Source organism: Haplochromis burtoni, unplaced genomic scaffold, assembly GCF_018398535.1.
Source record: "Haplochromis burtoni strain Fernald_Lab_line unplaced genomic scaffold, NCSU_Asbu1 Contig_28, whole genome shotgun sequence".
NCBI classification, from domain to species: Eukaryota; Metazoa; Chordata; class Actinopteri; order Cichliformes; family Cichlidae; genus Haplochromis; species Haplochromis burtoni.
Window position 1 is genome coordinate 2140144 of NW_024582389.1, and position 13337 is coordinate 2153480.

At 41.5% G+C, this 13337-nt stretch overlaps 1 protein-coding gene across 2 annotated transcripts in view; it reads right to left on the minus strand.

Moving 5' to 3' along the window:
- LOC102301989 (1-phosphatidylinositol 4,5-bisphosphate phosphodiesterase beta-1) overlaps positions 1–13337 on the minus strand; it is a 119258-nt gene that overhangs the window by 43712 nt on the left and 62209 nt on the right. For both annotated transcript variants that reach the window (XR_006054207.1, XM_042219128.1), the window contains exons 4-7: positions 7806–7946; positions 6566–6645; positions 4310–4363; positions 2502–2577 (exon numbers count right to left, since the gene is read on the minus strand). Coding sequence is in view for 1 of the 2 variants with exons in the window: in XM_042219128.1 (XP_042075062.1) it covers positions 2502–2577; positions 4310–4363; positions 6566–6645; positions 7806–7946 (351 nt within the window). In the remaining variant the exon portion in view is untranslated. The remainder of the gene's footprint in view (positions 1–2501; positions 2578–4309; positions 4364–6565; positions 6646–7805; positions 7947–13337) is intronic.

A 13337-nucleotide genomic window follows, 5' to 3' on the forward strand; every position in this document is an offset into this window, starting at 1 on the left:
ACTTAACATTGGAAAATACTCTTCTGCATTAGCTATTATAAAATCTGGACCTCCAGAGGGGTCTGTTCTTTATGCTTTGCACATGCTCCTGCTACGTCAAATTATTCACAAGATAGAATCTCTTGATGATTTAACTGTATTTACACTTGGATCTTGGATATCACTGTGCCACAAGAAGGCTCAATGAGTGAATTTTGGATATAATTTAATAATAACAATGAAATTTGATGTCCCACAAGAAGAAACTGATGCCACATTGTTTGGCTCTCAGATATTAACTGAGAGGTCGAAGAATAACCTGGGCTCCTTAACTCTGTTTATTATTAAAATACAGGCTAACTTTGGGATGATCACATTAGAAGTTTCACAGATAAATAAAACTAAAACATATATTTTCAAGCTTTTGGAAACTGATGATTTCTGGAACTGTGACTGGTGGATTGGTAGCTACTGGTTTATTTGATGTAAACACTGTGAGCCATAGCCATACCTTTTTAGGAACCTGTTTATTCTATTTTATTTTGGGGTAAAGAACTTTGGTTTTAAATGTACTTACTTATTATTAAACTTTCCCTGCATACTAAGAAATTTCATGTTGTGCAGACTTCCTAGTTAGAGTACTGCTGAGGTAAAGACATCTATCCACTAACCCACTAATGTGACTAAAAGAAACACAGATCTGTCATTCCATCTGCCGTCTTATAGTTGGCCCTCTTGAAGCAATTGCAGAGATGCAAATAACAAACAGCAAATGACTGCCTGCAATTTGCACTTAGCGTCAGGGCTTCTTATAGAGCTATCAGAGGCAAACGGGTATGATAAAGACACAGCGTGCTCAGCAGCAGGGAACAGCATTTTGCCAGCAAGAAACAGAGCAGAACCACGCAGTCTTAGAAAAGACCTGGAAGGAGGGAGGTGAGGAAGGATGCACAGAAGTAGGGGGGATGCAGGTCAAGCCCTGTTGAGACTCAGTGAGTCATTCAAAAGACATTGGTGCGAGCTGGGCTGTGTATGTGCTTTTGCCTGGGAGTGTGTGCGTTTGAGGGATTAACAGCAATACCATTTAGCTGTAATTACTTGTGCAATGGAATAACAGCAAATCCCAGCAGACCTTCATACAGCAATCGGTTTTTACCTCCTGCTCTCTCTCCCTATGCTAATTATGTATAGCTTGTTCTGACTGTGGGTGTGTGTTTGTATTCCCGTGTGTGTATATTTATTTATTTATATATATATTAATTCGATTTGTGTTCAGAAGCCATTGATTGTAGCCAGAGTTGGCCACAATTTGCTAATCAGATTAAAAATAATAAGTAGCTATAATCAGCTGAGATTACATTTAAAATCAGGGTGCCATCAGATCTTATTGTACATGGTCAAAGGTTCTTTTATTGCGTTTTGAATACATTTTATATTACTGGCAGTTCTTCTTGTAATCGGAAGGTTGCCGGTTCGAGCCCCGGCTCCGACAGTCTCAGTCGTTGTGTCCTTGGGCGAGACACTTCACCCTTTGCCTACTGGTGGTGGTCAGAGGGCCCGGTGGTGCCAGTGTCCGGCAGCCTCACCTCTGTCAGTGCGCCCCAGGGTGGCTGAGGCTACAAATGAGGCTTTCCATCACCAGTGTGTGAATGTGTGTGTGAATGGGTGGATGACTGGATGTAGTGTAAAGCGCTTTGGGGTCCTTAGGAACTAGAAAAGCGCTATACAAATACAGGCCATTTACCATTTACTGGGAATCAGTGTTTCTGGGATTTGATAAGAAAACTGCAGAAAAAGAAACTGAAGCCCACTTGTATGCACACAGAACACCTGTGCTTTGCGTCAGGTATGTTATATATTCTGATTTTAACCAATTGAAAATGCTGAATATCCAAAATGCATTTCATTTCACTACAGACTTAACCTAAGATATAACCTTTTCAGTGAGCAATTTAAATGTAAACACGTTATATGAGTTCAGTCACATCTGAAAGTGACCTGACCCAATTCCAATTAGCTTTACAGTGTGTTTGCCTTACTAGACACATATCAAGTGTGCGTTCAGAGCAGCACCGAACAGCAGTTTCCCACTTCTAGGGATGAAAATTGTTTGCTACTGTTTGAATACAGAGCACTGTTTGCACCTCTATGCATTAGGGTGCAGCGTCTCTCTAGTGGCATCTAAAAAAAGGTAGCGATAAAACAGCTTTTGTCATCTCTATTGCTCCCACTGGGTCTATTTGTTGCATTACAACCCAGGCTAAATCCATTCTGTGCTGGAACTCATGCAGATATCCAGAAAATAAGACAAATAAGCACAGCCGCAATCAGTTTGTGTTTTAAGAGATGAGTTGAATAGTCAAAACAGAAATGGATGGATGGATGGATGGAAAGATGAAGGCAACTGTACATAAAAGAGACAGGATGAGATGGAGACAGAAGCCGGTTCAGGGACGGAGGAAATATGAGGCGACAGTAATACTAGAAAAAAAACAGAGAGCTTCAGTATTTTGGAGTCTCACTCTGCCAGAAGGGAGGTTACAGCTTTCCAACGCTGTCTCCACTCGTTTCCTGTCTGCCGAGAACATCCTGAAGATACTGTAGGGAGACAAAAAACATGCTGTTATGAGTAATCACAGAAAATGCCACACACGGAGAGAAATTCTCACTCCTTTAAAGGCTGTGTGTCAAACGGATGAATTCGTCACAGCATTTAACTGACACATATTAAGATTATTCTGTGAAAATGTAATATTGTAGCAACAGCTTAGGAGGGAACGGAAAAAAATAAAAAGGGTGAAACTACAGGCCGGACAGAATGCAACACTAAAGACAAATATTAGACTCAGATGATGCCTGTGTGGGAAAAGAAATGCAATATAATATGGGAGGGGTAGAAGATGGGATTTAAATACTGCAGTCTAACAGCCTTGCAATGAATTTTACATTCATAAAGGTTAAACAGTAAATTTCTGTTTATGCTGAAATAGTTGGAGAGCTACTGATTCAGCTTATTTGGAGCATTAGGAAGCTGTGCAATAATGCAGCAGCATAAATCTGTTCCTAATATGTTTGCTCTCATAGATAGATAGGTGGACTGAGATAAAATAGTGTAGTTTTAATATTTTTAATATTGACATTTAAACATGGAAAATATCTTGATTTTAATACTGCTTACAGTGAATTGCAAAGTTTTCCATGGCAAATGCCATTGTGTACATAAAAGCGACAACTCTTCATGAATGCGATGCCACACAGGCCCCAACAAAGATGAGGAAAGAAAGCTTCCCGGCAATGGTGTCATTTTGCAAATCACACCAATTTTCATCATTGCTGTCATAATTTTTATTATCATGTCATTGTGCTTGTGCTATAAAGTCCGTCTCAACAGAAGCATCTTTTTTCTTGCATAAATAAACAAAAGGCGTGCAGATGTAATGTTTCTTTATGATGTGTGCATGTAAATAACGCAAAATGATCACAAATCACATCACATCGTCACATCATCAGCGTCTCGGTTCATTTAACTCTGGAAAAACACTGCCGACAGACATCTGTGTTTTCAAGCTTCTGTCATCTGTTTTATTCCGGTGTATACAGACAATAAAAGTGATTTACAGTGGACTCTAGTGTCACTGCAGCCACAGCAGGACATTTAGGTCTGGTTCTGTTCGGAATAGCCTGTTTTAATTGCTTGTAGAGGTATGCCTGCGCAGGTCCACCAGCACTTACTGTACGCTCAGTGGAAGAGCAGTATCAAGCTGACATTAGTCAAACTGACATGTCTTCCTAGCTAGGAGGTTAATTCCCTAAACAGCAAGGAGTGTCTCTCTCTGTTGACACCCACTGCTTTCCTCCGCGGCTCTGAGGGAGGTTATCACGGAGGTTCACTGCTGCCCGCCTGCCTGAAAGCTCAACTTGACTAATGGAGATGGAGAGAGGTGGATTTTCAATGAGGCGATGACAAACTTCCAGATAAATCAAACTGAAACTGAAATATACAAAATGAAATTCTCAGATAAATCACAAACTGACACAGACTAAAGTTAAAAAAAATAAAAAATAAAAAATTCACATGGGTGAAATGGGCCCAGCGTGAGATAAATGAAAAGTGGTGATAAGGAGAACAAGAATGAATATTGTCATGACAGATGGAATGGGTAATATATTCTAATAAATATGCAAAAAACAAAGTGTAGGTTTAAGCATCTGCACGCTTAGAGAGAAGGCAAAAAGGCAGAGGAAACTATGCACCGATGAAAAGAGCAGAGCCGTTGTGGGGATGGGGGAGGGGTGTGGTGGGGGGGGTGGATGAGTCACACAGACTTACTTCTTGACGGGGATTCTTCCCTCAGGGTTTAGCTGCAGCTTCAGCCGGGTGTATCTGCATTGCACAGAGCACACATCAGCAGCAGCTCGTGATAGCAGTTTATTCAGTGTGAGTGACACTCTTCATCAGGTCTAATGTATGTGTGGGGGCTGTTTGCTTGATCTTACATGCGTGACTGACATAAATGACTGTCTGCCATGACCAGGTTTGCAGACTCGTACGTAATGCATCGGAAAGAGATAAAAAGCACGTATCCAAATATCTTAAAGTGGCTGACTGTGCATAAGTGGAGTTCTCTTTGCATACTGCGGATATATCTGCCGGCGTTTACACGGGAGGTCAGAACTGTGGGCTAATCCCTGGAAGTCTTGAACGCTGGCAGGGCAGAGCAGTGCAGCAGCAATGCACAGGCAGTGTGTAACCTGGCCTATAAATAGCTCGGCTGCAACAGGAGCCATCATTGTAGGCTGGGCTTTAAGTGGCTGCTGGCTAATAATTAATATCCATTACAGTGTCCACTTGACAGAACTTGGCGACTGCCTCAGGCTAATAGGCTGGTGACTTTTAATTGTCAATTGGGATCAAAGTTTGTTTTTTTTTTTCTTCTTTTTTAAAAGCTGTAAACAAAAGTTTTGGTTGGGATAAAGTTAGCCAGTAGCACTGCATGAGGCTTTATTTTCTCTTTCTTTCTTTTTAAAGAGAATGATTGAAAGGCTCCCAAACAAGGAAGGGAAGAGGTGTTTTTCAATGCCCCCATCTGACTCAGACATGCTTGTATTATTCATTATGACACTGGAGAAAGGGGGAAACAGATTACTCACTGTCTCCTTTTCTGTTTACCTCACTACTTTCTCTGTTCTTCTTCACGTACCCACTCTAGCTAATCCTAGACGTTACTCATTTACTCATTTCTTCATTAGATGATGCCAAAGACATAAGCAGTTAGATGACGCTGCTCAACTCCAAGTTTCCAGACATAGTCACAGAGCAACACAGAGTAAAACACGCAGTTCTAACCCTGCCATGTTTGGTAATTGAGGGCTGTGTTATCCAAGGAGAGTATTCAATTATAATTGTACTGATTTCAACACCTTTCAGCAAGTGGTCATTTAAAAAACCTGCTGGGTTCTGTTTAGTTTCCTGTTGATGAGAACGCTGCCCAGCTATGCCGCTCCTCAGAAAACCCACCACCCAAAATCAGTATCACTGCTTTAAGAGACAGCGATGAGAATTAACCACACGCGGAGAAACATCAACATCACTTCAGGGAGGCAGCATCCTCGCGCTGCAGCAGCGGTATGGCGAAGAATTGCCTTATTTGTAAGCAAGGAGTGTACAAGAACTGCTGCTGCGAGCAACCGACGTGACCGCGAGACCTGCTGTATTCAGTTCTATTCCACTCTATCTGCACTATGTGGTCGATGACCAGTTTTATTGTCTCATAAGTCAATTAGCTCCTCGGGGGTGCACGTTAATGGCTTCTGTTCACTGATAAACAGCAGACAGCTGGGAGTTGTCGGCGAGCAGAGTCCAGCAAAAAATGATTTGCGTTCATATTTACGCTCACTCTGCGTGAGCTTCACTCGGAATCAGAGGTGACACGAGGGCAAAGGATGATGAAAGCGGTCATGGACATAGAGCCACTGATAAGGATAATCAGTGATTTATGTAATACCCTGGAACTGACAAAATACTGGCTTCCTGTTTTTTGCCCTCTCTTCCTCTCTTTTCCCAATTCAACCCAAAGCTCAGCTCACCGAGTCAGCCTGGAATCTACTATATGTCACTACTGGAACACAAAACAAACACTACAGCACCAAACAAATGCACACTCACATATGGGAAGCAATAAAAAGACAACTGACGCATGCAGGGTGTTTTATAAACTGGTATAAACATATTTCCAGCTGTTTTGATAATTCTGCTTTCGTCTGTTCTTACTTCCTCCGTTGATGTGTGAAAAATCAGGCTGCGTTGTAGACTGCAGTGTGTGAACAATGTAAGCACAAATGTGCTTTGGTGAAGGTGTAAATGCTACATGATGGTTTCGCAAGATTTTTACATAACATTTTACCATTTTTGTTCATGTAAAATACATCAGGTCCCTAATGTGACTCTTGCTACGAGTGACATTTCTAGTGCTTGCAGACCCGATTTTCATATCTATCTTGGGGACTGTAGATTTACATTTTGTTCGAGACTGCTTGCATGTGCGCGTGCGCATGTGTCCGCGTGTGCATGCATCCGGTGACGTACGCTTTTTCGAGGCACGCCTCTCTGGACATGTTCTGCACCAAGAGGTTGGACGCCAGGTTGAAAAGCTCTTCTGCCCATTCCTGCAGGAAATAAAACACACACGCAACATTAACACACACACCTAGAGTCAGGAAAGAGAGCGGCGGTGAACTCATTTGTGCTTTGATGCTGATAACTGCTGAAGGCTGGAAGTTTGTGTTCAGTTTCTGCTGCCATGTGTCAGGAATAAATGAAGTTCATGCATACTGAGTAGGTATGCTGATCATTTTTCATAATTTTCCAGAGTGGTAAATGACTTGATGATGAACTTATGATGCAGGTTTTCACCATGATCCTAAAAAAAAGAAATGGTACCTCCGTCTAAAGCCTCCTAAATCTGTTAAAAATAAACAACTATTAAGAAATGCTTTCACTCTTTGAGAATATTATTTATTGCTTTTAATGGCTTAGTTTAATAGCAAATACAAAAAATAGGCACAAAATTAAAACCCCATGCATATTATAGAGCAAGTCCCCATCAAAGAGCCTAAACAGCTGTGACCCATCGAGGTGTAGATTCACTAATTCATCAGCAGCAGATTCACAGATCTGACTAGTTTTTTTCCAGCACATCCCACAGATGTCTAAATGAACTGACATCTGTGCAATCTGAAGGCAAAGTTAACATCTTGGAAGCCTCGTCATGCTCCTTAAAAGCATTCCCAAGCACTTTTTACAGTGTTCCACGACTCATTGCCCCTATGAAAAACTCTAATGTCGTCAGAGAGTACCTTTGCAATTCAGACACGAGCTTGGTTTGCACTAATGTTTAGGTATGTGGTACGTTTAAGATTAACATCCACATGAATCCAAGGATCCCAGGAAAACATTACCCAGAGCATCACACTGTTTCTGGCAGCTTGCCTTCAATTCAATTCAATTTTATTTATATAATACAAAACAAAAACAGTTGCCTCAAAACAGTTTATATTGTAAGGTAAAGACCCTACATTAATACAATTATTACGATGTACTATTCTTCACATAGTGCATCCTGCTGCCTTCTTTTTCTCCAGGTGAATGATGCCTGGTTGCCCACATGATGGGTGAGTATAGGCACATGGGTAGGGCTACACAACCTCACCCTGACTGCCCAGTTACTGGCTAAGATATCCCACTCACCACTGTAGATGCCAGGTTATATACAATAAAAAAGTAGTTACTTTGTTTACTGCTGCTATGCATGATTTTCTTTTTTTACCTTCGCAATCTCCTCTTGGAACGCCATGAAGTTCAGGTAGGTGATATTCACCATGTCGGTGCCACTCACAACCGTCAGCATCCTGCTCTCCAACTTCCCCGACAGCGTGCTGTTATCCAGCAGCTCGCGCAGCTTGGCTTCCTTTACAATGAAACAAAAACACACAAATAAAAAAAACATATGTTATAACAAAGAAATGAACTATTCAGATCTAAATGAAAAACAAAAGTCACCAAATGAATGAATTTCTATAACAAAATCCCCTTCAATGACACATCGACAGCCACGGAGTGGTAATGATAATTTTCTTAGGAGAAAGAGAAGTATTTAAAATTTTTATATTTAAAAATAATATCCCTTACAGGCATGGATGAGGAACACTTAATTAATAAGCTTTCACAATGATCTCGTTTACATAAAACAATTATTTATAGTGCTTTAGATTCTCTAATTCAGGGACCTAATACAGTGTTGCGTATGTCCCACTTGATCAATGCCCTTTCCTCTCATGTGATTATTGCAACAACTGGTCACAAGTCACATAATCATATGCTCGATATCCTATTGGCTAATGCTTTTGTATTTTTTCATTTCATATCTGCTCCAATTAAAAGCCTCAAATAAAGCATGTTGATAAAAGAAATTGTGCTACATAACCCGAGTTCTGAACACTTTATGTTAGCCTCTAATCCGGGCTGCACACACGTTGAACCTTGGTGGAACAGATCAGCCAGAGCGGCATCTAAAAGCTAGCAGGCCAAACAAAGCTTCAACGAAATGGCAAATGACATAAAACAGGCCACAGAAGAAGATGAGCAATGCTTTTTTTGAGGAAGTGGGAGACGGCACTGCTCTGTGTCATGGCATTTTGCTGTGATGTTGTTTCAAAACAAAAACAGTCTCTGAATGAACTCAGAGGAAACAAGACTGGTTAACATTCGGGAGTTCGCACCTTATTTGATGGCTGATTTGGTTGATTAATTAGAGGACAGAGGTAGAGAGTCCGTGTGAGGCTACAGCACCAGCGATTCTCAGTTTGTGTAAAGGGTGCATATGGCAGGCTATACAAGCAGGAAACGAGGTGGGTTAAGTATTGAATGGAGAACTTACATGTAGACATGTAAGCACAAATGTCCAATAAGATGTCAGCACAGGATTTATTGTGTTATTTATTATTTATTAATAACCCCATGACAGCTCTCCAAATCCTGAGAGCATGGGGGTTTTCCAGCCTTGCTTTTTAGCTTGTTTTAAGCCCAAAAAACATCCTCCTGTCTCAACATATTTCCAGCTTAACTGCAAACCCCCCCATACATACAATAACTTGTAATCAACATTACAGGAAAAACTGTTTTGCTAAAAAAACACCAGAGGACTCACTTAACCCAGGAGACCCGAGCAGAATGCTTTTCTTGCTCTCAAAGGGTTTTATTTTTAAAGGCTTATATAAAAACTGCAAATTCCTAAGTCAACAGAAATTGTCCCCACATTGACAAAAAGCAATTGTCGGACTTAGTACAACCCTAATTCTCTCATCATCCGACAAAATCAGAGGGCTGCTGCAGGAAGTCTGATCTCTCCTACAACAAAACACTGGGTGCTGGCAATACTCCAGCTCCCACAGAGGAAAAACTCTGGAGAATTTGCATTCAGCCGAGCTAATTGTCAGAGGAAAATTAAACCAAACTAATTTTAGCAAATATATATTTAAGAAGTTCATCTTTGGTGCGAATCACAAAAAAAGCCCAAAAAAAGAGAACCCAACTACAATGCCTCTGAGGAGAAAGAGAGGAATAACAACGATCTCCTTCTCTTCTTTGCAAACCCAGTATGCAAGTGGCATACAGAATTCTTGCTCCGGCTTAATTAACACAACAGAAAAGCCCTGTAAAGGATTTTGCAGTGAAAGCAAATGAGCTTCCACTAATTTGACCAATCAAACAAAGAGCATTGTGTCCTGTGTCATGCTGATAAATGTCCTCTACACATCCCTCACACCCCCCAATCAAATTGTGGAGGCTTAGTGGCGCCTGCGATTATCACACTGAGAACTTCTAAGGCAATACATGTTCACCCTGTCCCTTCTGACAGCCTGTGTACTCCCCCCTTTACTAGTTTATATGGCTAAGGAGGTACTTCTTGAAAATAAGACGTTGCTCTTTTAAATTAAAGAAAAAATGTATATGTGGAGAAAACAGGTTTTCAGTGTTGTGTATCATTTAGATGGTTAGAGTCATGTGTGGACTTGACCACCAATCGATGGAACACACACACATGCACATCCTGAGTTCAATGAGAATCAATCACTGTCCACTTATGTATTCTGAATGACACCCGCGTCATCATTCAAAGCATAAAAAGCCACTTGCAATTTGCTAAAACACACAAAGCTCCCTCTGAGAAACGCTCTGGCTGACAGCCAGACATGAAAGGCTTCTGAGAACAGACGGGATGACAGTAAGATGCATATTTCATTTATTACTACAACGTCAATGCAATTTGATATTGTTTTGAAGCTACTGGTAGCCATTAGCTGAACGTAGGGCTCATCTCCCACTATGCAGTCATATGGGCGGGAGCTGCAGGCACTTACATCAGCAGTTATGTTGGGAAAAGACTGACTGACTGAAAGAAACAAGCTGACAGGTGGGCCCTGCTGGACGGGAGCAGGAGCAGGGGGAGGGAGCAGGAGCAGGGGTGGAGGAGATGAGGACAAAATAAAGAAAAGTAGAAATAAAGCAAGGAACAGAGAGCAATGGAAGGAGAGGAGCAGGAAGGGGGTAAGCCATGTGAGTGAAAACCAATTTGTGCTGGTGCATTGGGGGAGCTATTAGAGGCATGCCTGCGGTCTCAGTTACCACAAGGAGTGGAGATTCAGAGAAAGGGAAAGGGTAGGGATGGGATTTGGATGATGGTGTGGTTGAGTTAAGCCTTTATGAAAACACAGCCATGGCCTCTGTCTTCTGTTGCTATAGTGCACGCGTGTGAGTGTCGTGTATGATGCTTGTGAGCACGTGCTTAGTCAAGCTTTCAAGGTGCATGTTGGCAGCTGCTGCCTGTCAGTATAAGAACTCTTCTCAAACACTTAGCATTCAGGTGGAGATGCAGCCCGAGGAAATACACAGACTTTCTCCTTCTGCCTTAGTTTGTCACGAGGCCCCCACCTGCCCCCACCTGTCACCAGCCATGCGCTCAGACTGTGTCACACTCTGTTGGGCACAGGGAAGAGATTCAGATTGGCAAAGAGAAGTCAGCCACACCTCAGGTCATTAAACCTGCAGCACGGCACCTGTCTAAACCCTCTCTCCTGCGCACACAGCTCGGACACACACCATCGCAAATGCACACACCACACGTCCACCTTAGCACAGGCATGAAACTGCACTCGTGCAGGCTCGGCTCAACGCTCACACAGAGAAATACACACCGTCACACAGAGTGTGTGTATAAATAAACACACAGAGAGACATTAGATCAAAGGAAATGTCAGTATGAATGATTGATGATGAGCCATCTACCTACACACCACTCAGCAGGATCTGCAAAATCTAGTGAACCCGGTTAAGGAAAGGGCTTAAATTTAAGTTTATTATTAATGCAGAATGTAACAGTGACTGGGCTAAAAACTGGATGATAATGAACCAAAACCAAACTTAACAACTGACGAAACAATTCTGCACCAGCCTTAACTCCCTTTCAGTTAGGCCCCTGGCAGTACAGCCACTGTGGCCTGCTCACCATCATGGGCCTGACAGGCTACACTCCCCAAGAGGAGCTGCAACCAGACACGGGATGCCCGATGCTGATGTTTTGACGCTGTGTTGAGCTTACACAGATGTTTTGAAAGCCTGCTTTGTGGTTCAAAATGCCCACGTCACTTGATCACATGACGTGGCTATTTTTGGAGCTTTTGACCCCAGTTTTGACAAGCGGCTTGCCTGTTGTTTCTAACCTTGATTGACAGTGTGTAGAAAAAACCCAGTGACACCGAAAACTCTCAGAAAGCTTAAAAGTCATCATCATCATTATTATTATTATTGTTAGCAGCAGCAATCACAGCAAAGGGCAGTTTGTGGGACCCTATTGACAGCTCAGTTAGCGAAACCCATAGTACCCGCAGGGCAACAGATAATCCCACCGTAGCGGTCAAAAGATACATCGCTCATGTGTAACATGAACCATTAGTCTAGTGCCAAGTTGTAAACCTGCACCTTTATTTAAAAAAGAAATCCCGTTGTGTACATGTCTACATGAAACAAGCGTGTCATGTAGACATGTATGTGATGATTTTCTATTTTTTCCAATTTGCAAAAGAAGAAGCTAAAACTAAACTAAATAAATTGATATTTTTGAATAAAAATCTTTACGTAGCACTTGATTTTCTCTTATTCATCTTTATTTTTCATAAGCATAACAAGCTACATTCATTCACACGTCATTCCACTGTAGATAAAACACAAAGATTAATGGGGCACTGTGGTTACGTATATATCCACAACATGTATGTGGTTATGAAAATAAGCTCATTAGCCTCTTCTCTGTAGATTGTATAAATTGTGCATTGAATTTGATAACATGCTGTTTGTTACAGTCAAAGTTTTTCTTGTTTTGTTGTATGGAGATTTCTCCAAAATGTCTCAATTATGGTTATTTTTAAGAACTGGTTAGAATTGCGGAAAATCTGCGTTGCTTAAAAAACTAGCATTATCACCATGTGACATAGCAAAAATGGCCAGAAGGTGTCACTGTAGAGACGGGTGTCAGATTGTTTCAAAAGCTCGATACAAATTCGACGCATCTGCTCTAAACGTTTTAGTGTTTCACAAGGCCTCGGTTGGCCCATCGCTACAGTGGTCTTCTTACTATCATGGCCTGACTCACTATGCTACTCAAGAGGAGCTGCATGTCCTGCCTATATAATCAGTAGCTCCTCCCACTGCAGGAAATAACAATTATCCAGCAATTGAGTACCAAATCAACTCAATCATAAGCCTATCTAGTTATATGAAGTAAATGAAACTCTTCTGAGCCTGTTTAAAAACACATTCTCCAAACATTAGGCAAATCTCCCCCTCCTTCATACCACACTTGGTACTTTCCCCCAAGAGCTTGACCGTAAAAGGAGTCCAAAAGGGTCCTGACTGTTTTGGCAGTTCCTGAGTCCAAACCAGAGGAAGGCCAAGCGCATTTTGGAGTAGAGGTCAGAAACCATCAAATTAATCACATACAAGTCTCAAAAACTATTTTTAATCAGACTTGTTTGGAAATTCGTCAGTGACTTAGCAGCAATACAAAGGAAAAATAGCAAGGTCAAAGCATTGTGCGTTGTTTAGAGGTCACACGCCTCCTCATGACACACATGTTGGACAAGTAGTAGTGGAATTGTCGAATGCTTTTATGACGAGCTTCGCTTCACGAATGTATATTAACGTGGTTAAAACAATTATTAGTTGTAAAGGAAAGCTGTTTTAACAGATGAACCTTGCTATGTTCAAGGCAGCTGTAGCAGGAGTACAAGCTGAGTAATGTGAC